Raw genomic sequence first — 24719 nt, 5'->3', positions numbered from 1 at the left:
CACAGCGCAGGGTTGTGCTGGCACCTGGAAGCTGGGAGATGAGACAAGGTCAGAGGGATTTGGATGTAAAGCTTTCTGGGCAGCGGCGTTGGTCCCTGGTGGTCCCCTTTTGCTGATAGGCACAGGGGAAGTGCTCGGGTGCTGCTGCTGCCCTGGGGCAGAAGCTGCTCTGGGTGTGTTTTGTCTTTAGGCTTTTTGTTTTGCCCTGAACCGAGCCAGCTGAAATATTTTTGGCTTGCTGGGGTTTTTAAGTAACGGGTGTGTCAGCGAGTGCTTCTCATGATGAAAAGGCTTTCATGCAGCCGTCCTCAAAGATGGTCAGGGTCTGGCTTTGGAAAAATGCTCTGTAGTTGTATCTTCAGAGGCTGGGGAAGAGGAGGGGGGAATGGGCGCAAAGCGATCCCTGGAATTTCACCCTTGTGGAATCTAGCGTACTTGGCTTTGAGCTGTCACAAGCAGCTCGCTGGCTGGCACGATCAGGCTGCGTAGCTGAGGCTCTGCTCTTCCCTCCCCTCCCTGCCTTGCTTTGAAGACGACCAGTGCCCTGAGCTGGCATCAGGAGGCGGTGAGGGGCTGTGCTGGGCCCAGGGAAGCCCCTGTCCCTGAAATGCTGGTGTGCAAGCCACCACAGCAGGGATTTGGGGCAGATTCTCCACAGCTGGGAGGGCATAAGGCTGAGTGGCTGTTTGGGGTTTGTGTGTTAGCCAGCTGTAAGGGAATGGCTGCGCTCCAGCCCGGGATGGCGCTGGCGTGTGTCTGCGGGGAGAGCTGGGGACAGTGCTTGCGAACCTCTCTGGCCCTGGCACTGCCTCATGGTAATTATGTCTTTAGTCCTGGATCGATGAAGACTGCTAGATGGCTGGAGCAAGAGCAGAGGGAGGTGGCATGTCCTGATGGTGGAGCCCCCAGGAGGAGAGCCGCGAGAAGCCGCGTGGGCAGCGGGTACCCTGTTCTGCTGGCACCTCTTGCGCGTGATGGAGCCGTGCCCGCTGTTCAGGGCAGGAGTGACAACCATGCATGCAGGGCAGGCTCCAGACACTCAGAGTCACCACCCCACTGCTTAACATGGCCTGGTCCTGTGGAGGGACCCTCAGGTGGCCGCTCTTGAGCATCAGCCAGTCGGTGTTGATGGTCTGCAGAGCCATGGGCTCCATCCAGCCTGGGACCGTAGCCCTGTCCCTCCTCTGGGGGCTGTCCTGATGTGACAGGCCCCCTGAAAGCCCCTCAGCTGCCTCCTGTCCCTGAGGCTTTCTGCTCTGACCTGGTGGCCCAACGAGGGAGTAGACCTGTGCGTGTCCCTGCGCCTCATCCTGCCAGGGCTGGAGGGCGTTTGTGAGTGCAAGGGGACAGGGAGAGCTGGCTGGCGAGGGACCTGTCCTGTTCCTTCCCCCTGCTGTTGTGCTTACTCCCTGTGGAAAGGACGGGAAGGAAACAGCCTCACAGCTGCTCTGGCCCCTTATCTGGGGCCCGTAATGGCCCTGCAAGTTTCATTGTTAGCTTCCACGTTCTCCGGCCATGTTCCCAGGGGCTGTGCAGAGGTGGGGACCCGGGGCTGGGGAGGCATTGCTGGCTGTGCGGGGCCTGCCCGGCAGCGAGGCAGGGCCGAAGGAATCTGCTGGGGTTGCTGTCTCTCCTCTGTGTGCCGTCCCACAGAGGCAAACCCCGCTGGTCTGCGCTCGCTGCTCAGTACTGAGGCTGCTTGCGAGGAAGTGAGCCTGTTCACAAGAGCAGGGGCTCAGCTAAATCTCTCCTTGAAGCCAGCATGCTGGCTCCATCCTCATGCACCCCAAAAATCTGCCTCTTCTGCGTAGAGATGGTCGAGGGCAGGCTGGGGAGCTGTTACATAGCAGCACGGCTGCTCGGGCAAGGTCACGTTGTGGAGGATCCCCTCTCTGTAAGAGAGTGTTCCTGTCTTTAAAAGGCCTTGGTGAAATACCGCTCTGGAAACGAATCGCAACAAGCCAGTGGGGCTTCTGGCTGGGGTTTTGGATGCTCCAGTTGTGTTGGGTTTCTGAGTGGCAGAACCATCTCCATGCCTGCTGGAGAAGTCTTGGATGTGGCAAGGAGATGCTCCCCCCTTTCCTGGGGGAGAGGAGAGGGACCGGCTCGGTGGTCCAGGCTGCCTTTCCCCAGCACCTGGCCGGCTGCAGCAGCCTCCCTGCAGTAGGACTCCATGGCACTGGGCCCTGCAGACCTGCTCTGTGTCCACATGGACTGACAGTAACCTTCAGCGAGTCCCAGAAGGTGGAGGATCTGTGTCCCTGCTTGAAATGGGTGGATGCCCACCAAAGGTGGGGAGTGTTTGACTCAGGGGTGAGAGTTGGGATGTGTCAGCACTGTTCCGGGAGGCACCAGGCCTCTCTCTCAGAGGATCTCTGATGTGAATCTGTGGGGCAGGTGAGACCTTGGAGCAGCAAGGGTCAGAGCCATCCCTGCATTTCCATAGAAGGCTTGGGGAGCCAGTCTGTTGAAAAAAGCCTTGGGGCATACCTGTTGCAAGGTGGGAGGAGTGGAAAGCTGCATGTATGAGCCAGGAGTCATGCCTGGGAGCCTCCAAAAGCCTGCTCGGGCTCCTGAGCCAAGAGTGGTGGGACGCATTCCTCCTGGGGTGCGGACTGGCCGGTGAGCATGCCAGCCCACGTTGGTCTGGGGCAGGGTGCTGGGAGCTGGAGCGGTATGGAGCACGTGTGTGCGCGCGCCACAGCTTCACCTCTTGCAAGGCACCACGTGAGCGCGAGTAGAACTGAATTTTTATTGATGAAGGCAGATTACAGGGTGGCAGTGACCAGATGTTCAAATGTGCTGCAGGCAGCCTCCAAAGCACTTGGAAAAAATCCACCCTGCTTTGCTGGGCTCAGTCGTGGTGGTGCCGTGGTGTCTGATGAGTGCCACGGCTGCCTGTGTCTGAGGCAAGCTTTGGGGGGGCAGAGCCACAAGGAGCACTGGACTCGCTGGCAGTGGGGGAGGCCTTTCGGTAAGGGTTCGATCTGGATACGCTTGAGATAATGTGAGAAATTAATTAAAAAAAAACAAACCCTAAAAAGCCCTGTTCTGAGCTCATCTGAACCAGCATTTGCTGCAGGCTGGGACTGGAGGGGCAGGGCTGCCAGGGAGCGTGGGGCTGTGGGAGGCAGATGGGGCCGGGCTCTGCGGGGGGACGATACTGCCCGTCCTCTTTGTCCCAGGTTGCCATTACAGCTATGCCGGGGTGGCGGCAGCGGCACTGGGGGAGCGGGCAGAGGCAATGCTGGAGACCGTGGGAAAGCAGTTTCTGTGCCGGCGCCTGGCTCAAACGAGTCCCCACACGCCTGCCATGACTGCACGGGTTTGGGAAAACCTCTGGCGGGCTTGCTGGGACTCGGCTGGGCCGCGCGGGGGGCGGAGGGCTGAGCCCTTGCTGCTCCTCTCTGCTGTGCCGTTCCCCCGTTGGCGGGGAACAGTCAGAGATGCTGGGCTCTCCGGGGAGCTGGGGGGCTGCTGTGGGAACAGCACCGTGTTTGCCACCCCACCGGCCCTCTCCAGACGCTGCTTCATCCCTCAGAGAAGAGGGGGTGGGAGAGAGGAGCCCGTTTCCCTGGTCTGCTGCCTGCCCTACCTTCTGTTTTGAGTTCACTGGTGTGATTTTTGACCTCCTCTCCTGCTGTCCCTGCAGCTCTCTTCCCTCCTGCTTCCTCACTGTGGTGGCTGGGCTATTTCTCCCATGACTCTCTGCGTCTAGACCTGGCTGTCCCGTGCCTTTGCCAATCAAACCCGAACTTCCTCCTCCAACAGGTCTGTATGGAAGAGTATTGCCTTTCTCTATCAAAATATGTTGATTGAGGTGTGCTTGTTCGCTGTTCTCTTTGGAGAGGGGATGTTGGAGGGGTCCAAGCCAATGCCTGTCCCTAGATCTGTGGGCTGAGGACCTCCTGGGGTGGCTGCAGCCGAGAGCCCTGATGAGAACCTGGAGGGTGGTGAGGTTTAGGCAGCAAAGGGGCTCACGGGGTCCCCTTTAGGGGGATCCTGTCCCACTTCATCCCCTTTCCTGGGCAGGAAGGAGCTGTGGAGCTGGGGCTGCCTCCCCACCTCTTATCACACCGGGGAGGAGGGGACAGATAAGTGACTCAGCCCTTCCCTGGAGGAAATAATGGGATGTGGGTCACTTCTCATTCTGCGGGAGAGTGTCCTCTGTTCTGCACCGGGGACATGCCCTCCCCTCCTGCCACCGACTGCGGGCAGCTTTTCCTTTCAGGGGACACTTTCCCGCAGCCTGAGGAGGGCCCTTGTGGGAAGAGGGAACCTCCTCAGCACACAGCAGCCCTTCTGAACCTGGCTCAGCCCCAGCTGTTTGGTGTGATGGGGGAGGACCTTCTGCCCCCAGAGTGCCACTTCCCAAAGCTTAAATGCTGGGGCAGGGAGTGTCTGAATCACACCTGGGGCTCTGCTGCCCTGAGACCCTCTTGCCAGCTCTCTGGTGGTGGGCGGGGATGGGTGTTAATGCTGTAAGATAATTTTTTTTCTTGTTCTGAGTATCTGTCTTAACGAAATCAGTCTCTTCTGACCGCTCTTCTCTCCTCCTTTCCTCCCCCAAATCATGTGCAGTGAAGAGAGGGGCTCCTGCCCTTCTAGGTCACTTTTCTGCCCCTCACCTTGACACCAAGCCGCCTCCGCTTGTGCCTCCCTGTGCCCTCCACCCCTGCCCTGCCCATCCTGGGCACCTATCACCCATGGACGACTCGGAAGTGGAGTCGACCGCCAGCATCCTTGCCTCTGTCAAGGAGCAGGAGGCACAGTTCGAGAAGCTGACCCGGGCGCTCGAGGAGGAGCGGCGCCATGTCTCAGCCCAACTGGAACGAGTCCGGGTCTCCCCACAGGACGCTGGCCCGGGCTTGGCCAATGGCACTCTCACCCGGCGGCACCAGGTAAAAACCCCCCTCGGCAGAGGCGGGTGCGGAGGCTCCCGGAGCCCCCGTCCATGTCAGTCCTGCCTCGGTGGGGGCAGCGCCAGCCCGGCTCCCTTCCTTTGGCCCTCCTTGGGTACGTGAGGTGGAGGAGGGCTAGGCTGGTCTTGTAACGCTGATGGTGCTGTGTGTGCGCTGGGGCTGAAGGTGGTCTGGGGATGTGCAAACCTACCTTGGCAGCCAGGGCCTTCTGGGGAGGAGCAGCCAGTCTGGAGGGTCTTGCTACCAGGTCAGCTCTGGTTTGGTTTTGTCAAGGTTGGAGGCTGTCTCTATTCAGTACTTGGGCATCTTTGCTCCCCGTCCCACTCAGCTTCTTGGAAGGTGGCTGAAATGCAGGGGTTGGTGTGTAGCGCTGTGTGTGTGTGTGTGTCTTCCTCTCGTGATGATGGGCAAGTCCCGGGAGTCTCAACCTATCCCCCAAACAGCCAAACCAGGGCTGGGAGAGATCCCTTTTCTCTACAGGGCTGGAAATGTTGTTTCATCTGCCTTGGCTTGAGGTCTCTCTCCTGTTCTCATTTTCCCAGGCTCTGTTTTGGGCAGGGGTGCTCAGAGGGCTGGTGTGTGGTGTTGTGCAGGAGGCAGATGACTTTCCAGCTGTGGAAGGTGGTGGTGCTAGGAGAGATGTGTGTGTCGGGGAAGGCGGGGGAGTGCAGGAGAGTCAAGTGGTGGCACTCTGCAATCAGCCGCCGTGCATCCACGCTGTTCCCTGACAGTCCTGGGAGGCCTCTGGGATGTTGCTTGTGGCTCCTATGTCAGAAGATGTGGAAGGTCTCCAGGGCCATGCTGTGGAGCAGGGAAGGGTCTTGGCCATTCCATCAGGAGTGCGTGGGCACCGTGGGAGAGCTGGGATGTCTGGAGGGGGGGCTGAATGGTGCGTCCTCCAGCTCTTCCCCAGCTGGAATGGGGGGTGGTTTGCTGCATGTCGCACAGACCCCTGGGGAGCGTGCTCCTCTCCTGGGAGTGACGCATGGAGCGTGCATTGGGTGCCTGTCGGGTGCGGGGGGCCTGGCAGGGAAGGGGGGATGGATATATGGGATCCCAGCAGTGGGAGGTCAGCCTAAAAACAGGCCTGCTGTGGTGCTGTGCGTTTCAGAACGGCCGTTTCTTGGGCGATGCTGACCTGGAAAGGCAGAAATATCAAGATCTGAAGCTCAACGGGCCACAGGTAAGGGGAGTGTAGCCCTCTGGCTGTGGGCAACCTGCTTGCTGGGTGGGGGTGCAGGGCAGGGCTCCTTAGCTGGGAGAGGAGGACTTGTGTTTCTAATGTGGCTGCCCTGGTTTGAAGGGGCTTTGGGTGTGGGGTTGTTGGTACTTATGTCCTCCCATGCAAGAGGATATCGGGGCTCCCCACGAGGCGAGATCTCTTGGCTGGCTGACTCCAGGGAGGCCCGTGTTGGCCGTGGGAGGCTGACTGCCTGTCCCTTGCTCCCCTCAGGACCACAGCCACCTCTTGTATAGCACAATCCCCAGGATGCAGGACCCAGGCCAGATAGTGGAGGAGACGTACACCATGGAGGAGGACCCAGAAGGGGCCATGTCAGTCGTGTCCGTGGAGACATCGGATGATGGGACAACCCGGCGTACAGAGACCACGGTATGGGCCTGGGGAGAGCACGGAGGGACAGGGCTCTGGCCAGGGACCCCGATGGCTGGGGTGCTACAGCCGTGACGTCTGCCAGCTTGCTGTGCTGTGAGCTGAAACAGAGTGTGGAATCTGCCTGGAGTAAGGTGCTAGGCTGGATGGGGAATCTGGGGACACAGGGTGTGGTGGATTTTCTGATGGGAGCGTGTCCTGCGTCTGTCCCTCTAGGTGAAGAAAGTGGTGAAGACTGTGACCACTCGGACGGTGCAGCAGGTGCCGGTGGGGCCTGATGGGTTACCTTTGGAAACATCCCCCGTCACCAGCAGCTACGTCCAGACCATGGACAGGAACTTCCGCAAGAATGGCAATGGGGGCCCTGGCAGCTACCTGAGCCAGCCGGGCACAGCCACCCTCCCTCGTAACTACCACTACCCTGATGGCTACGGTCGCCCCTATGAGGATGGCTACCCGGGCAGCGATCACAGCTACGGCAGCCTGTCCCGTGTCACCCGCATTGACGAGCGCTACCGCCCCTCCATGGACACCTATCGGGCCCCCAGCCGTCAGGACATCTATGGCCCCCAGCCTCAAGTGCGTGTCGGGGGCAGCAACATGGACCTCAACCACTTCCACCCTGAGCCGTACGGCCTGGAGGATGACCAGCGCAGCGTGGGTTTTGAAGATGTGGACTACGGGCTTATGTCTGACTATGGCACAGCCAGGCGGGCAGGGACCCCCTCTGATCCTCGACGGCGGCTCAGGTACGCGGCAGGAGGTACTGGGGCAGGGAATGCTGTGGGGTCCCTCTAACTTCACTCTCTTCAGCGGCAGGAGGACTGCAGAGACAATACCAGGAGCTGAGTCATGGTCTCATGCAGGAGAAAACTTGCATCCGCTTCTAATTGTCTGCTTAATTGGTGGTTAAAACTTAGTGCTAATTGAGCTGGTCGTCCTGCAGCAAGGAGTTCCACTGGGCGGTTGGATGTAGCTCCAGGCCCTTCCGTCTCTGTGCCGCCGGTTCTGCTAGTGGGACGCAGGCTCGTCAGCACCCCAGCCTGGCTTATCCTGCTGGGAACCGTGCCTGACGCGGGTGTGCAGCACAGCCCCACGTCCGAAGTAGCAGCAGCCTCGTGACCGCGCTCTCACCGAACTGAGAGCAGCCCCGGGGAGTCGTGCTGAGCCCGGGCTGGGGTGAGCGAGGCTCAGCCCTGCAGCGCCCCGGGGAGCGTTCCTGCCGCACCGCACGGCTCTCATGCAGGGCAGGGCTGGAGAAGCTGCTCAACCTGTTTGGTAGTAGCAGCTTCTCCCCCTGTTTGTGGGTGATGATCGGCGGCTCCTCCAGCCTGACGGTGCTGAGCAACTGCCCCACCAGGCTGCTGCCGCCCTTGGGCAGCCAGAGCAGGGTCTTGGTGGTCCTTTACCTGCCCTGCCGGGTATGCAGCCGGGCATCCTGGGATGTTACGTGCCTGAGGCCATGACTCCTGTGGACCTGCGCCTTGTGCCAGCCGTATCTCTTGCACAAACAAACACTGCTGCTGCCTGCTTAAGCCTCTCAGCCTGCTCCGCTTGCTGCCTGGGCTGTCAAGCGGGGTTTGGGGAGGTGCTGAGGTAGGAATGGAGCGAGGGGCTGAGCCTGGGTCCCAGACATGGGGATGGGGCAGTGCCAGCAGGCTAGGATGGATGTACGTCTCCTGAGTGTCCCGGGGTGGGACAGGTAAGGCTGAGCACAGGCTGCTGAAGCTCCTAGAGCATAAAATAGAGGCAGGAGGGAAAGACCCAAGGGAAAGAAGGCTCTTGCTAGCCCCTGCGGGAGATCCGCCTGTCTCAAGGCACGTACTGTAAATCCACAGTAGCTCCTGGCTGCTGAAGGGACCAAAGGAGGAGCTTTGTCCTTTTGGCTTGTGCCAGCACAAGTGTTTCTGTTGCTGTGCTGAACCAGTCAGGGCAGTTGTTCGCCCAGATTGATTTCCCCAGCCCGCCTCGCCTCATGAAGCTCGTGCCAGCTAGAGGAGGGCAGGCAAAGCCGCTTCCCCTGCTGCCTGCACAGACTCAGGCAGCCTGCAAGAAGCCAGCATTAACAGTTTTGAGCATGTGGCCATCGTGGCCACCCCCTTGGTGAGCAGCTTGGGCAGAAGGGGTTAAGCAGGCACGTTTGACCATAGCTGCTTCGCTCCAGCCTGGGGCTGTGGAGGGAGCTAACGCCAGCCAAGACAGAAGGCTCTGGCTCGCAAACCTTCCCTGGGTTCACGTCCTGCCCAGCATGTGGGGGCAGGAGCCCTCCCTAGATGCCCTAGTATGAACTGCTTGGCCTTTGAGACCGGGAGCCCTCTCTGCTGGGCTAGATGGTGTCTGTGCTCCTTCTGCCCCTCCAGATGCTGGAGGACAAGGAGCTACAGGAGCCAGGTGCAGGAGCTGCAACTGGGTGGGAGACCAGGGGACTTGGGTCACAACAGAGGGAGAAGGTCCTGCTTCCAAGCACGGCCAAGGAGCAGGCCTGGTGGAGCTGTCACCTTGTTCTGCAGGGATGGTGCAGGATATGGAAGAGGGGTTGGTGCAGCCCATGATCAGGCTTTCCCTCCCCAGGCAGACCGATAAAGATCGCAGCAATCTGTGGAATCCAGGCACTGTTGAGCTTGGCTTATCCCCTGCCTTCTCAGTTACCATCCGAGCTCAGCCGCCTGGCTTGCAGGAATGGGAACAGGCGAGATCAGCATCCCCCCTGCCTCAGAGATGTTTGTCTTGAGCAGGGGCCTGGCTGTTAATGACTTCCTTCAGGGAGGCAGCTTACCAGGCACTCGGGAGATGGAGGAGCGCGTTGGGCCGAGACGCAGCGTGTGCTGGCTGCCATTGGCCACAAAGAGCACGAGTCTCCTCTCCTGTGGGTCGTCTTGAGCTCCCTCCCTGCAGGGGAGGAGGGAAGGGGGGTTCAGTGGCAGCAGCAGGGTGTGCTCCTGTCTCACCTGGAGGGGCAGGGGGGGGCCAGCTGAATGACCCTCGTGGCTGGGCAGGAGCTCCCTTTCAGAGCACGCGAGTCTTGGCATGGGAGCGAGGTCAGCTGCTGGCCGTGGCGACAAGCATCGGGTGGCTTGTTTGCAGCGCTGGCACTTGGCCGCATCTTGCTCCTGCCTTGTCCTGCTGCAGGGACGGCACTGGTGGTCAGCGTGGTGCACCGAACGCTGTGTGTCGCAGCAGCCCGGAGTGACTCCCTGGAGCGGCTGGCCTCCTCGGCACCTCTTAGTAGCCAGGCCACGTGGCAAGCAGCACGTTTCACTGTTGGGACATGCTGAAAGCCAACCTCGTGGCCCGCTGCCACCATCCACAGTGGTGCTGTGCAGGCAGCTGTGCACCAGCACCTGAGGGGATGTGGCTGTGAACGGGCTGCCGCCTGGAGCCGGTGGTTTTGGCAAGTCCTGTACCAGAGGCTGTAGGGGAAGCGGCAGCATAAGGGGCAGAACCTGCTACTGTTTTTTGTTGCAATTTCCCCTGCCTGCTCAGGGGCAGGGGGGCTGCCTGCACCTGATTTGGGAGCTCGGAAGGTGGCTGGGGCAGATGTGAGCCAGGGGATGCTACCTCACCTTGGACCGTGGCTGTGCGTCCCCAGTGCCCCGGCACAGCAGGGGTGACAGCAGTGGTCAGGCCCCTCCATTTAAGTGCGAGGTCCCCTCCCATCCCCTTCTGTTGGAAATCGCTGAATTCCTCTGCCTGGGTGGGGGAAGGATTCTATTGCCAGTGACTACAAAAACAGGGTGAGAATCTGGGACTTTGTGTGGTGTATGTTCTGGGGGTGTTAAATGTCACCCGTCCCCTGGGCAGCAGTGCAACTTAGGCATATCGCTGGGCATCTGCAGGTGGAAGTTTGACACACACACACACACCCCCCCGCATCCTGGGTAAAAATCTTTGTTCTAGCCCTGATGCTTTGAAATAACGGCAGTGGCTTGGTCTGGCAGCAGCTCGCGTGTCCTGGGCTGTTGCGGGGCAGCTGGGGTGACGGGGTGCAGCGTTGGATACAGCCAGAGGCTGCAGCAGAGAACTGGACGGCCTGAAACTGGACTCTGGGCGCTTGCTGTGCCTGGGCAGTGCTGGTCTAACGGGCCTGGGGAGCTCCTCCGGGATGCACGCTCCCCGCTCCCCGCAGTCTGTTGCGGTATGAACTTGCCCTCTAGTGGCTGCGGGCCCAAAGGGGTTTTGTGCCTCTGGGGCAGCACCCGCCTCCGTGGAGGTTACGCAGAGACCAGGATCCGGCCTCTGAGCCTAAGCTACAGCCAGCGGGTGGTGGGCAGGGACTGGAATAGCTGTTGAGGCTGCCTTCTCCTGGGGAACAACCGCCCGCTTGCCGAGCGGGTCTGGGGACGCACGGAGGGCGGCTCCTGCAGCCACGGACTCCAGCTGGACCCTGCGTGGGGAGCAGGAAGGTGCCCTGACACCACTCTGCCGCCAGATTCCCAGCCCTTGATGGGACTCTGCCCGGTGCGCTCCAGCAGGGTAGTGGCGACTAGACGCTGCGTGCACTTCAGCCCATCTTCTGGTGTGTGGGAGGGAGCGCAGCATCCCCCCCAGGTGTAGGGCCCGTGCTGATGCCTGCTGTCTTCTCTCCTAGGAGTTATGAAGACATGCTGGTGGATGAAGTGGCCCCCGACCGGTACTACTGGGCCCCCCTGGCTCAGCACGAGCGGGGTAGCTTGGCTAGTCTGGACAGCCTGCGGAAGGGAGGTCCGGTCCCAGGTAACTGGCGCCAGCCGGAACTGCCGGAGGTAATAGCCATGCTGAGCTTCCGGCTGGATGCTGTCAAGTCCAACGCAGCTGCCTACCTGCAGCACCTCTGCTACCGTAACGACAAGGTGAAGACAGAGGTGCGCAAGCTAAAGGGCATTCCTGTGCTGGTGGGACTGCTAGACCACCCCAAGAAAGAGGTACACTACGGTGCCTGTGGAGCCCTCAAGAACATTTCCTTCGGCAAGGACCAAGACAATAAGATTGCCATCAAGAACTGTGATGGGGTACCCGCTCTGGTGCGTCTGTTGCGGAAGGCCCATGACATGGACCTCACGGAGGTCATCACAGGTAATGGCTCCAGGGAGGGGAGGAGAGGCTAATCCGTTGGGTGAGGGATGCACAGCGCAGGTTTTTAAGCCCACGTGGTCCGATTGATCACCTCCTGCTTGTGGCGTTACAGGAACACTGTGGAACCTGTCCTCGCACGACTCCATCAAGATGGCCATCGTGGATCATGCACTACATGCCCTGACCGATGAGGTCGTCATTCCCCGCTCGGGCTGGGAGCGGGAGCCCAATGAGGATTCCAAACCCCGCCATATCGAGTGGGAGTCAGTGCTCACCAACACCGCTGGCTGCCTTAGGTATAGCAGGGGGGCTACCAGCTGCGGGCAGAGAGCTGGTGTGGGTTGGGGCTGCTGTAACGCTCCTTCCTGGCTGCTCCTGCTAGTTTTCTGGGACTGCCAAAAGGAGGTCTGCAGAGGAGCTGCTCTACTAGTGATCCTAGCTACTGGTGATCCTAGTCCTTGATTTTGGAGGTGTTTCTCTCAGTGGAGGGGAACTGCAGGAGTCTTTCTCGGGTTTGAGCTCTGCTGGGTGTGGGCTGTTCCTTGCCTGCCCTCAGCCGTCTCTCCCATGATGGTCCTCTCCTGCCTGCCAGGAACGTGAGCTCCGAGCGGAGTGAGGCCCGTCGGAAGCTGCGGGAATGTGACGGGCTGGTGGATGCCCTGATCTACATCGTCCAGTCTGAGATCGGCCAGAAGGACTCAGACAGCAAGGTACAGCAGTAGGGGTGTTGTTCGGGCACACGTAGAGCTTTGCTCTTGTCAGCGAGCTGCAGCAGTGCTCTGCTGTTCGTGGTGGCTGAAGCCGGGTTCATCCCAAGATGGATAAAGAATGCGTGAGGGGAATCTTCACCGGGGAGGGCTTTGGTCTGACAGGACCAGCTTGGGAAAACCCAGTCCAGGCTCACGCTTTTCCAGTCTCCACTTGGGAAGAGAGCTCGCGTGGAGTGTCACCTGGGTACCGTTTGACCGGGAGGCGTCAGGCACTCAGCCTGCAGTTTGCAGTAGGAACGCTGGCCCTCCCAGCAGGGATCTAGTGGTGTCGCTCATCCCCACGCGGGTATCCCCTAGCTCGGGGCTCCCTGACCTGCCTTGATGAGGCATTGGCTTGAATTTTCCTTGTGACTTTCCTTGGACCTTTTGTGCTTATGGCAGAGAGACTTTTGACCCAGAGTGCAGTCATCCCAGCAGAGCTGGCCATGCCTGCTTTGGGCCGGGCTGAGGTGGAGCTGCACATCCCCCTGGTTCCAGTTCAGCCCCCCTTGGCCTGGCTCTGGGCTGCAGGCTGTGGTGGGGCCCTTGCTTAGAGACATGGGGTGGGCGCGTGCTGCTCGGAGTCAACCTGTCTGCCTTTCTCTCTAGCTGGTGGAGAACTGCGTGTGCCTGCTGAGAAACTTGTCCTACCAAGTGCACCGTGAGATCCCCCACGCCGAGCGCTACCAGGAGACACCTCCGGCCCCTGCCAGCAACGCTGGGCCCCATGCTGCGAGCTGCTTTGGTGCCAAGAAGGGCAAAGGTTCGTTGGGTGGCAGCAGCACGGAAGGGGCAGGTGGGATAAAGACAGATCTACTAGAGTGGAGCCTGAGGGTGGTCGGGGGTCTCTGTGCTCGTACTCTGGCATCTCTTGTGTGAAGGCTAAACTGCAGCTTTCTCTGGAGATGCAGTGCTCCATGCCTCCCCTGGCTTTGGGAGCTACTGCTTGGCTTACCCAAAGCACTTGACACAAGCTAATGGTGGGTTTCTGTGGTGGCGGGATGGTGATGGATAGAAGTCCACTAACTCCACACCTTCCCTTTTCTCCTGTGTTGCCCCTTCCCCTTCCCCTTGCTTTCTTGCCAAATGATCTACCTCATGATGCTGTCGGCACTTCTCTCCTCCTGCCTCCCCTCTCTCCTGTCCTTCTCTCCGCTTCGCCAATAGACGAATGGTTCTCCAGAGGTGAGTGTGCTCTCGGTTTTAATTTTTCCATGGTTTGATTGGGTGCTCTCTCTAGCTCTCTTTGTTCCCCCCAGCTGGGCGCGTACTGCCTGCAGTGTGGCTAATGCTGGGACGTGCTGGTAGCTTAGCTTCAGCTCATCTCTGGGCTTGTTCTTGTAGCAAGTGGCAAAGAGCTGTTGGGCTGAGATGGGTGGAGAGAGGTGTCTTATGCCTCTCTGCTTGCCCTTTGAAGGTAAAAAGCTCCCGGAAGACCCTGGTGCTGATACAGTGGATTTTCCCAAAAGAACAACTCCAGCCAAAGGTATGTTCCTCTGTGTTTCTGTGTGGGGCTGCTTCTCCACAGGCAGTCCAGGAGAGGAGAGAGTAGAGCTGACTTCCCATTGAAGTGAGCCTCTCAAACGGGCAGAGGTTTGGTGTGGAGGAGGTATGTTTCTCATTGCCCAAGTGGCTGTTAAAACACTCTCTCTCTGCCACAAACAGTTGTGAGGATGCTTGTTGTGCTTGGTGGAGATCAGCGCTGCCTCAGGACAGTCTTCCTGAGGCTGCAGAGGGAACTATTGCCGTAGGGACTGAGGGACAGCATGGTTACACAGCCCTGGGAAGGGTACTCCTCTATGGTGATCTTGGACTTCTCAGCACAATTGCCCTCTTGCCTATTCCTCTCTCCTGGGCATGAAGAACAGGCAGGATTTAAAGTCAAAAAAAAAAAAGCCTTAAAGTGTTCTCCAGTATGAGGAAGGGTCATTCCAAGAAGCCTCTGGGGACAAACAAGTGTGTCTCTGCCTAGAGGGCTGTGAGTTGCAGCCCCTTTCTGGCTGGCCAAGCAGAGGGCATTAGTCCAGGGCTTGAGTTCAGCTCCTCCTGCCCCAGAACACCCTGTGGTTCCTGGGAGGACCCTGGTGCTACCAGGGATGCGAAGAGTCAAGCTAGAAGAATCACACGGAACCTTAGGACAGACCTGACCCTGTGAGCAGCTCAAATATGCGATGGTGGCTCCTCAGGCTGACCTGGGCTGTGGGAAGAGTCGGCACCCATCTCTGGTGGAAGCCTGAGAAGCCACCTGCTCTGTCTTTGGGGGCTGGGGATGTCCCTCACCACAGATGAGGACAAAGAGCAAGATGGAAAACCTGGCCTTCCAACTGTAAACTGCAACCTCACTGCTGCCTTGGAAGTCACTTCTGGGCGTATGTGTCCATGGGAAAGAGTTAACACTTAAAGGCCTGATCCCTGCCTGCTTCCTAGGGTAGCGGAGACCTGGTGCCTTCAGTCTCTGAGGGTGAGCTGAACCCACGCCGCTTCTGCGTGGAGTTGGTGGCCACTTGCTCAGGTTGTTTCCCCTTCCTCCCACTGAGTGTGGGCTGAGCCTTTTGCTACCGCGGCGCCTGGTTGCCGGGTCTGCTGTCCCACCATGTGCCCTTGCCGGGGTTGGGTACTTCTCGGCCAGGCGTTGTACTGAAATTGAGGTCTCCTTGCTGATGGCAGCAGTGCCGCAGCTCAGCCCAAACCTCTCCTCAGCTGCAGCGGTGTGTTGGGGACTGGGCAGCAGCCATGGTGCCCTCGATCTGGGCTGGGGCTGGGGTTTCTGGTACTGTGGGGCAGCCTGGCCCCCTCTGCACCAAGGATCCATCCTCCAGGGAGCAGTGAGCCTGGGTAAAAGCTTCCAGCCTTGTCTGCCCAGCAGCGTTCCTTCGAGTCACGTGCTAGCAGAGCCCTTGAGTGAGTTCTTCCTACCTCTGTTCTTTCGGCAGGCTACGAGCTTCTCTTCCAGCCAGAAGTGATCCGGATATACATCTCCCTTCTAAAGGAAAGCAAGACTCCAGCCATCCTAGAGGCTTCGGCAGGAGCCATTCAGAACCTGTGCGCTGGCAGTTGGACGGTGAGTGTGCCTCATGGAGCTGGCCGTGTCCATGTTTGTTCATCTGTGGTGCAGGGAAGGGAGCCTTGGGGAGCAGGGAGCATCACCCTTGGGGTACCAGCAGGCTGTAAATGGCCAAGGCTCTTCTGTTTCAGGCTGTTCGCTTTGCGTGGCTCGCTGCCCAAGAAGATACCATTCAGCAGCACAGTTCTGGTGTGGACCAGGCTGTGCTGTTCAGGGCTCTGTGCTCCCTGCCAGCTGTGTCTAACCAAGAGCTGCCTGTCCGTGTCCCTGCTTGCAGCCAGCTCCCTGCCGTTCCTTCCCTTCTGCAGACTGGGGGCGGGGGGTGAAGGGTTGGGGCTGCTCTGCAGCCCCTTGACCTGCGTTCTCTTGGGGAGGAGCGGGTGTGCAAGACCATCTGGGAAATCTTGCTTGCCTGGCCTGCAGGGGGGCTTTGGGACAGGAATGGGACCTTTGCAGTCTGTCTCACCACGGGCAGAGCCAGGACACTCAGTTCCCAAGATGAGGGTGGGTGGCAAGGCTCCCAGTGGTGTCCCCAGCCCCAGGAATGGGGAGAGCCTGTGCCTGCCCAGTTGCTGTAGTGCTCTGCCTCTCCCCTGCAGTACGGCCGGTACATCCGCTCAGCGCTGCGCCAGGAGAAGGGACTCTCTGCCATCGCTGACCTCCTGACCCACGACAGCGAGCGAGTGGTGAAAGCAGCGTCTGGAGCCCTGCGCAACCTGGCTGTTGACTTGCGTAACAAAGAGCTGATAGGTGAGGGCTGTGGAGGAGAGGACCTCACGCTCTCTGTATCCATCTGGGTTAGGCAGGAACTTCCTCCTGATCTGGGCAGCTGAGGAAGTGTGTGGGCATGGCATCAGCCCAGTGTTTTACTGCTCCTCTCCCAGAGGAGCTTATGCTGAGCTCCACTGAGAGGGACATCAAAATTGGATCTGTCCCTGATCCTTCTGCAGTGATTTTTTTTTTTCCTTGCAGTCCTCTTCCTTGCTTGCTCATGCCCAGCTCTTTCCCCTTCCCAGGTAAACATGCTATCCCCAACCTAGTGAAGAATCTGCCTGGAGGCCAGCAGACCCCAGCCAAAAACCTCTCTGAGGACACAGTGGTGTCCATCCTCAACACCATCAATGAAGTAGTGGTAGACAACCTTGAGGCTGCCAAGAAGCTACGGGAAACACAGGGGATTGAGAAGTTGGTGCTAATCAACAAATCTGGGTAGGTGCTGCTTGAAGGCTAATGCAAGGGGCAGAGAGGAGCTTCCTTGAGGCCACGGGTATTTCCAAACATCTCTTCTTCACTTCTTTCTAGGAACCGCTCGGAGAGAGAAGTCCGAGCAGCTGCCCTCGTCTTGCAGACAATCTGGGGATATAAAGAGCTGCGGAAGCCCCTGGAGAAGGAAGGCTGGAAGAAGTCAGATTTCCAGGTATGGGGATGCCCTGTTGTGGCTGGGGCAGTAGGTGGAGTCCTGCAGCAGGGAGAAGGGTGTTCCTGGAGCTCAGCAGTACTGGATTTCAGCTCTTGCTAAGGAAGAAACACTCTGTAAAGCTTTAAACCCTGTGTCCCACACATAAGCATGCGGATCTACAGGCAGGAAAGTTTGCAGCGCTGAAAGCCGCTGTGGCAGTGCTGAAGGAACAAGGTTCTCCAGGCCTCAGTTTCTTTCCCAAAAGCTGGAACTACCCTTGCTTCTTAAGGGCAGGGTGCTGCCCCAACCCAGTCCAGGCAGGCTGCCCCCACTCTGATGGGGGTGCAGCCGTGGGCTCTGGAGCGCACTCTGGTTGCTTCAGGGCCCTTGCTCAAGGGCTGTGGGGAGGGTTCCTGGGTCTGCGTGTATATTGGCATACTGCACACCGGATAAATGATCCCACTTTTGGGACAACAGCTGGAGGGGTGGAATGTGCTGATGGGGAAGGCGTGTCTGGGCCACAGTGCGAGTGTCACTGTCTGATGCTCCAGGTGAACCTGAGCAATGCCTCTCGGACCCAGGGAGGCAACTCGTTTGATGACAGCACCTTGCCTCTCATCGACAGGAACCAAAAAACAGGTATGTGCCTTTCCATCAGCACCTGTCCCCACTGTCATAATCCTACCTCGTGGGTACCCAGAACAGCAGGCCCTTGTCCCCGCCTTGCTCTTCAGCCCTGGCTTTCTTGGCAGCCACAGCTGCTCACATGAAGTCATCACTTTGGGCTTCAGGTAGATTCTCAGGGCTAGAAATGATGCGTGCAGTTAACGTAGGTCCTGCAGCATCCTTGGGTCGAGAGTGCTGCAGCTGGGTCTGGGCTCCCAGCTGGGGTAGGCAGTGGTTCCTCTGCTGCTCGTGGCTGCAGGGGCTGTCTCTCACCTGCTGCTCTCCCATGCTTGTAGACAAGAAATCCTCCCGGGAGGAGATCCAGATGAGCAACATGGGACCAGGTAGGAGAGGGACTGGAAGGCAGGCATCTTGCCTCCTTGTAAATGCTGGGAGGGGGCAGAGATCACGTCCCCTGTGGGGATGATGCTGCCTCCCATGGAGGTGACGTGACTGACTGTCCCCTCTCTGCTCCAGACAACTATTCCACACTCAATGAGAGGGACCACAGCAGGACACTGGACCGATCTGGTGACCTCGGAGACACAGAGCCGGTGAAGGCAGCACCGTTGATGGTGAGCAGCTCTTCCTAATGAGGGAAGAGTGAGCAGGACTGGGGCGCAGGAGATGATACATCACTGTCCTGGCTGGCAGGAGGAGGGGAGAACTGGGCTCCCACAACTAACACCCCCCTCCCCCCGGCTCCATTGCCCCTACTAACCCCCGTGTGTCTGCAACAGGAGGAGGGGCAGGAATCGCAGCCTGAGGTAGAGGAGGCGGAGGAGGATGCTGCCGTGTTTTCCCCCGTGTCGGTATGTCCCGCAGTGTCCTGCCCAATCTGAACAGCGGTGACAGATCCTGCTGTGCTGTTAGGGGTGCTTTGGCCAGCCAAATTCTGCTCTGATCACTGCTGCCTGCAATCGCTGCCCGATCCATCGGGGCCACGATCACTCCTCCGCTGCTCGCTCGCTCTCCGGGCGTGCTAATGTCTCTCCCTCTCTCTCCACAGCAGAAGATCTAGCTGCCGTCCCCACCTCCACTCAGTTTGGGTTGATAATATATTATATATATAAATATATATATAACTCCTCGTGGTGGAATGGACTGACTTTTACCTTGTCTTACTTTTGGATTTTTTGCTGGACTGTTTGTGCCAACTAGCCAGCCGAATGACTGGGCCTGATCCCCCGGGGGCAGCCTGGGCCGGTCTGCCTCCTCTAGACCGCTGCACCTCCCTGTTCCGGGACACCTTGACTGATAACTCTTCTTCCCAGTCCTCCACCACCCCCTTCCTCCAGAGAGTAAAACCCTCCTGCCTGACTCTGCCGGATCGACCGGCGTGGATGCTGCAAAAGGACTCTGGATCTCTGCCTTGACCAGGAACTGCCTTCTCTCCCACACCTTTCCTCCGCTTGGAGACGTCTGCAGGGACAGAGACTGGGGCCTCACTCGCCGCCTTTTTTTGTTTGGTTTGTTCTGTAGGATATATTTTTGTGCGGGATCAGCCTTTAACCGGGGCCATGGGGACAACGGGAGCATCCCTCCCTGGTGGCGGTGAGGGGGGCTGGAGTCGTGGGGGGGTGAGGGGAAGGAAAAACAGCAATAACTTCTCTTGCTTTGCTCTAGATGAGGCTTCGGGGGTATGGGAAGGGGAAATCTGGCTCTGGATCCTGTGGAAGGGTCTGGATGGGGCTGCCGGCCCCACCTGGTGACTGTGTGAGGAGGGATCCTTATGTGGGGAAGATGGTCGTTGGGGGGGGGCTTGGGAATGGGCCTCCCTGCGTGGGAGGCAACGGTTCGGTCGCTGTGGAAGGAGGAGATGCGGCAGGGCTTTTGGGGAGAGGCAGGCTTCTTGGGCACGCTGTGTGCCAGGCGTGAGGAGCAGGGCTGCAGGTGGGTAGAGCCAGGATCCCCCCTCTCACCCCCGCCGCACCAGCTGCCTGTGGCGGTGCCCCTCTGACTTTCTCTTGACACGTGCCTTTCTTTTGCCACTGTGAAATAGCTCTTTTGAATTGTACTGTCTGGCTTCTTCGCTGGGGAAGGGGTGTTTCCTGGGCTTCTGGCAGGGCTGAGCGCTTCCCTTCCCTGCCAGCAGCCTTAACTGTCTGCAGTGGGGCTGGAAGCCTGTTTTGGGGGGGATCCCAGCCCCCCTGCCCTCACTGATGGGGTGCAGGGCTCTCATCTGCACCCTGTCCTGGGGAGACTGGACTGCCACAGGAGCCAGGACCTACACATCCTCCTCTCTGCTGTGGTGGTGGGGGGCACATCTAAGTGCTGTGATCTTTTGGGGAGCCCTTGGACTCCCTATGCAACTGGAAGCCTCTGTAGGAGGCTGCAAACTGGAGCGGGAGCCCTCCCCAGCCCGGGGCTCCCCCTGAACCACGGGCTCATGTGGGGAGCGGGGAGGCTGCAGCAGGCAGAACTGGTGCCTTGCTCCTGCCTGCTCCTCTGCCCAAGAGCACCTCCCAGCTCTGGCTGAGCCCTCCCTGGCTCCAGCCCCACCTCAGCTCAGTTTGGTTTTGTTCTGGGGTCTAACTCTTCTCTTTTCCTTTAAATATGTAAAACACTAATTCCTTTTTTAATTCCAAATGAACCAAAAAAAAAAAAAGCTTCCCTTTTCTTGCCTCCCCTGCCCCAGCTCTCCTGGGCCCCCCCCCTTGCCCTGGTGGGGAGTGGGGCTAGGGAGGAGGGGACCAGGGAGCAAGAAGCCATTCCTTGTCTGAATCCTGTGCACACTCTTGTAACGCTTTTAAAACAGAATGATTTTTTTATATAAATAAAGTTTTTAAAGTGTGTCTATGTGCCTTCCACCTCAGGCCGCCGCTTCGGCGATTTGAGCTCTGCGGTGGGACCAAGCGTCTCTTCCAGGGGCAGGGCTGTGCTCTCGAGTGTTGCTCTGCTGTGTGTGGCTCTGAAAGATGCCGCTTTGTGATGGATGTTTTCTTGGGCTGGAGCAACAGTTCCTCATCTTTGCAGCAAAAGGTTGGAGGAAAAATAAAAAGCCACCAGCGAGTGGAGCAAAGGCAGGGCCAGGTGTTTTATTGCTTCAGGTGGAGGGGACAATGCTCAGGACACATGGCGTTAGCAGGGACGATGCCAGGAATGTCTTGGGGTGGGGGACAAGGAGAGATGCCTGGGATGCCTGGCTTGGCAGAGACAATGCTGGGGACATTTGGCTGGGCAGGCAGGACCAATGCTGGGGACGTTGATGGGTGGGACAATACAAGGGATGTTTGGCTCAGCAGGGATGATGCTCGGCCTGGCTGGGAACGTGCCAGGGACGTGCAGGCGAGAAGGGCGGCCGTGTGCCAGACGAGTCGTGGCCAGGAGTCAGAGGAAGAGCTTGTCGTGGCAGGCCTGGCAGTACATCTTGTTGCCGTGTTCGCGGAAGGTGCCTTTCTGCAGCTGGCCCAGGCAGTAGGCACAGATGAAGTGCTCGGGGTGGTACTTGCGCCCTGCGGCCGTGATGCAGCGGCCAGTCACGGGGCGGCCGCAGCCGTGGCAGATGCTGCCCTGCCGCTGATGGAAGTGCAGCTCACAGTAGGGCCGACCCTCCAGCTCGAAGAAGGAGCCGCTGGCGAAGCTGCTCATGCACTCCTGGGGGGAAGAAGATGGGGAAGGCTGGCACAGCCTCAGGGACACGCTCCGTGTCCCCGTCGGCCTGCCGCCCACTCACCGCACACACGAAGCACTCGGAATGCCAGACGCCCTGCAGGGCTGACAGGTAATTGTCTGTCACGGGGCGCTCGCAGCCCTGGCATTTCGGGGCAAACATGGCCAGGAAGTCCTGGTGGCAGTACGGCTTCCCGCTCCGCTCGTGGAAACCTGCAGGGAGGGTGTCAGGATGGGCACCCACCTGGGGGGAAGCTTGCAGTGGGGGGCACTGGGGCATGGCCATAGGGGTGCCCAGGATAGGAGGCAGGCAAGGGAAGGACCACGGGGGGTGTCAGATGGGGCAGTTGGGTGCAAGGGCTGGGCTATGGGGGGGAAATGCCTGGAGTTGGGGGTAGGACCCCCACACCTGTCCCCTGGGACGTACCATCATCTCCAAACACCTTCCCGCAATGGGCGCAGAAGAAGTGCTCGGGGTGCCACGTCTGGTCCAGGGCCGTGAGGACTTTCTGCGGGAAGAGGCAAGGTGAGGTGGCCGGTGGCGGCGGGGGGGTGGCGTGGGAGGCCAGGGGGCCCTTACCTCACGGATGGGGCCGGCACAGTAGGCACAGCGGGGGGAGAAGGCCTGGTGGTAGTCCTCCTCGCAGTATGCCTGCCCGCCCCGCTCAAAGAAGGGCCGGCCACCCAGCTCCTGCCCACAGCGGGCGCAGGTGAAGTGCTCGGGGTGCCAGGTTTTGCCCAGGGCTGTGAGCACCTGCAAGGCGGGGGGGGGGGGGGCGGCAGTGAGAGCAGCTCCAGGGGATGCCATGAGCCGAGGGGAGAGGGGCGCCAGGACGGAGGCGTGGGAGCTTACCTTGCCAGCGATGGGCTTGCAGCAAGAGCCACAGACACCGGTGGGGGTGGCGGTGATGCCCAGCTCCTGCAGGTCCCGGGTGAGGCTGCCTAGCATGTTGTCCAGGGAGGGCTCTGCTGGCACCCCGGCTCCCTGCCCCACGGCCGCTAGCTGCCAGGAAGGAGGATGGTGAGGGCCAGGTGAGCGCCAGGCCCTCACCGTCCCTTCCCCCAGGGACAAAGCTGACCTTGCTCTGCATGTGGCCCAGGTCGGCCAGGAGCTCGTCCAGCTGCTGGGCAGCTGTCGCGGGCGGGGGCGAGGGGAGCAGCGGCTGTGGGACCGGTGTGGGGCTGCTGGGCACGGCAGAGAGAGGGATGCTGCAGTTTCCACCCTGAGGCTGGAGGGTGCCCAGGACTGAGAATCCTCCACCCCCTGCAAGAGACGCTGCCCTTTCCCCCCCACAGGCCACAGCAGGGGACAGGGGCCTCCCTGGGGACGTGCTGGAGGGGGGTGGCCACGTGCAGCGGGGAGGGGGCTGCTGGAAGCCCAGCCCTGACCCCAGCAGTGGTGTAGGGATGCAGGATGTACCCCCTGCCCGAGCTCGTGGAAGGACCTGGTTTTGGGGGGGACGTGTAGGAGGCCAGGTGACCCCAGAGGATGCGTCCAAGTGATGGCAAGGGTAGCCCCAGGTGGCTTTGCCCTCCTGTGGCCATGTTTTACCTGTACACTGTCTTCAAACCCTCTTTCGGAGCCTGAGGCGGCAGCTGGACCTGGAAGGACAAACCCTTGCGGCCGAGGCCACAGGATGGTCCCCTGGCACCCTTCACTGGCTGCCTGGCACCAGCACCCTTGTCACGAGCTGAGCAGGATCTCAGCTGCTAGTCCCACCACGCTGAGATGTTACCTTCAGGGCCACCGAGGCAAGTGGCTCACAGCCATGGGGGTCTGGGGGCCTGTCTGCAGCCAGATCCTGCTTGCGGGAGCTTGATGTCTGCAGCATGCAGCCCTTGGAGGCTGGGCGAGAGCTCTGCTCCAGTTCTGCCAGCAAAGCATCTGCGCGGAGAGACCTGGGTCAGGCACCCCAGCCGCTGGCTGCCCTCCCTGCCCGTGCACAAACCGCACCCTCGCCCGAGCGGTCTTGTGCCACTCTTGAAATCTCAGGAGCAAAAGCAGCATCATGGCAGCTTCTGCCAGCCAGGTGCCCGGGCCCTAAGGGGCTGTGGTGGCCCTGAGCACCCTCACCCGGTTCCCCATCCCCAATGCAGGATCTGTCCACCGTGCTGCACAGCCTTCCTGAAGCAGGAGGGAGACTGCTGGCAACGGGGGTCCTGCTTCCCCCTCACACCATCTCTGGCTTATGAAGAAACATCCGCCAGCCCTTAAATTCATCCCAGCACAAGCCCTGGCACAGGAGAACTAAACCTCAGTGATTTTTGCACACCCAGAGTGGTGCTTCCTGCAAGGAGGACAAAGCACTTTCTCTTTCCGCTTTTACCTCACCACCTCGGTCGTCCCTTGGCATTGCACTTCCCAGCACATTAGGAAATGGGGGATGCCCCCCACAGCGTGGCTGCTTCCTTGACCCCTTCTCCCCCACCCCGCGCCAGGGATAACTCCCAGCGCTGTTGGGTGTCGTACCACAGCCTCAGGCTGCTCAGCTCCATTACGTGCAGCCAGGATTGCATCACTGCCCCAGCCCGTTTCCTGCCTTCAAGCGCTCTCCATTTTGGAGGCCACGTGGGCCTTGGTTGTCCCCCGAGATGGAGGGAGGCAGGGCAGGGAGTGTGAGTCCATTGTTGCCCCCTCTGCAGCATCCCCACCCGACCCTGAGGTAGAGGAAGGAGAAGGCTCCCCAAGAGCTGCTGAAGGCACAACCCTGCACCAAGCCTGGGTGCGGGACTGGCTCTGGAGGGGCCCGGCTTACCTAAATCCTCCATCCTGCCTTGGCATGGGGTCCTGGGGGCCACAGGTCTGGGGCTGAGGCAGCGCCTGCAGGACAGCAAACCGGCAAGCTGGGCCGTGCAGGCTTTCAGTTCCGCTCTCCAGCCTCGCCTCCTCCCCCCCCACAGGGCTGGGGTTTGTCACTTGGGGTTTTTTCCTTTGCGGGTTGTGCGCTACGCGCCACATGTGATGGGTAGCAAGCAGAAAGCAGCGGCGGGGGCTGGGGCAAGGGGAGCTGAGAGCAGCCCTGTGTTGGAGCTGGAGGAAAGAAACTGGCCAGCACGTTGTCTGGGGAGCTCCTGACTCGTAAAAACAGCCGAGCTCCTTGGGCTTCTCAGCTGGAAGCCAGAGCGCTTGTGTCCGTCAGAGCCGGGCCCTTTCCAGAAGCCACCGGCCGCGTGCGCTGAGGGACAGCGTCCCTGTGCCGGGTGGAAACGTGTTTGCGACAGTGTGATGGAGGCAGGCACGGGACCCGCAGCGCCGGCACGCTCCAATACAGCCTCATCTTTTGGTGGGATGCTTTGGGAGCCTCACCTTGGATTTCCAGGTAATGGCAAATCCCTTCGTGTCACAGAGCCAGAGCGAGCGCAAGAACTCGGCTCACTGCGGTGGCACTGATGAAGCCGGTGGCTGTGCTACGCTCTCCCTGTGTTAATGCTTTGGGCCACTTAAAAATTTCCCAGCGGTGCTACGCGTGCGGCTGCCGGGCACAGCTCAGCCCTGATGCTGCGGGTACTGGGGTACACCCGCTCAGCACGTCACCACCGGCCGGGCACACCACCAAGCAGCAGACTGGAGCAGTGATCCGTGCCGGTAATTTGAACAATTTAGCCACTATTGGGATTTTTCTGCTTCTCTTGAGCCAGGCCG

General features: G+C 59.7%; 2 protein-coding genes across 10 annotated transcripts in view; one reads left to right on the top strand and one right to left on the bottom strand.

Annotated features, from left to right (window-relative positions):
• CTNND1 (catenin delta 1) overlaps positions 1-20254 on the top strand; it is a 31979-nt gene extending 11725 nt beyond the window's left edge. The window contains exons 2-21 of one of the 7 annotated variants that reach the window (XM_054828999.1): positions 3653-3771; positions 4582-4901; positions 6034-6105; positions 6376-6534; positions 6751-7283; positions 11123-11586; positions 11699-11882; positions 12179-12296; positions 12945-13098; positions 13503-13520; positions 13753-13821; positions 15269-15396; positions 15999-16149; positions 16416-16608; positions 16702-16816; positions 17350-17437; positions 17761-17808; positions 17942-18039; positions 18205-18276; positions 18477-20254. In XM_054828999.1, coding sequence (XP_054684974.1) covers positions 4707-4901; positions 6034-6105; positions 6376-6534; positions 6751-7283; positions 11123-11586; positions 11699-11882; positions 12179-12296; positions 12945-13098; positions 13503-13520; positions 13753-13821; positions 15269-15396; positions 15999-16149; positions 16416-16608; positions 16702-16816; positions 17350-17437; positions 17761-17808; positions 17942-18039; positions 18205-18276; positions 18477-18485 — 2868 coding nt within the window. In that variant the 5' untranslated portion in view covers positions 3653-3771; positions 4582-4706 and the 3' untranslated portion in view covers positions 18486-20254. Of the gene's footprint in view, positions 1-3652; positions 3772-4581; positions 4902-6033; positions 6106-6375; positions 6535-6750; positions 7284-11122; positions 11587-11698; positions 11883-12178; positions 12297-12944; positions 13099-13502; positions 13521-13752; positions 13822-15268; positions 15397-15998; positions 16150-16415; positions 16609-16701; positions 16817-17349; positions 17438-17760; positions 17809-17941; positions 18040-18204; positions 18453-18473 lie in introns of those variants that run through there. The other 6 variants (XM_054828998.1, XM_054829000.1, XM_054829002.1 and 3 more) reach the window with 6 other exon arrangements.
• Positions 20255-20477: 223 nt separating this feature from the next.
• LPXN (leupaxin) lies at positions 20478-23978 on the bottom strand. 3 transcript variants are annotated; one of them, XM_054829025.1, is made up of 9 exons: positions 23833-23978; positions 22813-22961; positions 22629-22693; positions 22156-22261; positions 21930-22079; positions 21657-21830; positions 21504-21585; positions 21141-21289; positions 20478-21061 (listed from the first exon to the last, which is right to left on the bottom strand). In XM_054829025.1, the coding sequence occupies exons 1-9, from the start codon at positions 23843-23845 to the stop codon at positions 20795-20797; spliced, it is 1155 nt and encodes a 384-aa protein (XP_054685000.1). In that variant the 5' UTR covers positions 23846-23978; the 3' UTR covers positions 20478-20794. The 3 variants fall into 3 exon arrangements, with proteins under 3 accessions (XP_054685000.1, XP_054685001.1, XP_054685002.1); XM_054829026.1 differs by having other exon boundaries at positions 22629-22678; XM_054829027.1 differs by having other exon boundaries at positions 22156-22258; positions 22629-22678.
• Between the last annotated feature and the right edge of the window lie 741 nt (positions 23979-24719).

Source organism: Grus americana, chromosome 5 (genome assembly GCF_028858705.1).
Source record: "Grus americana isolate bGruAme1 chromosome 5, bGruAme1.mat, whole genome shotgun sequence".
Taxonomy (NCBI): Eukaryota; Metazoa; Chordata; class Aves; order Gruiformes; family Gruidae; genus Grus; species Grus americana.
This window is presented reverse-complemented; position numbering and strand designations above follow the sequence as displayed.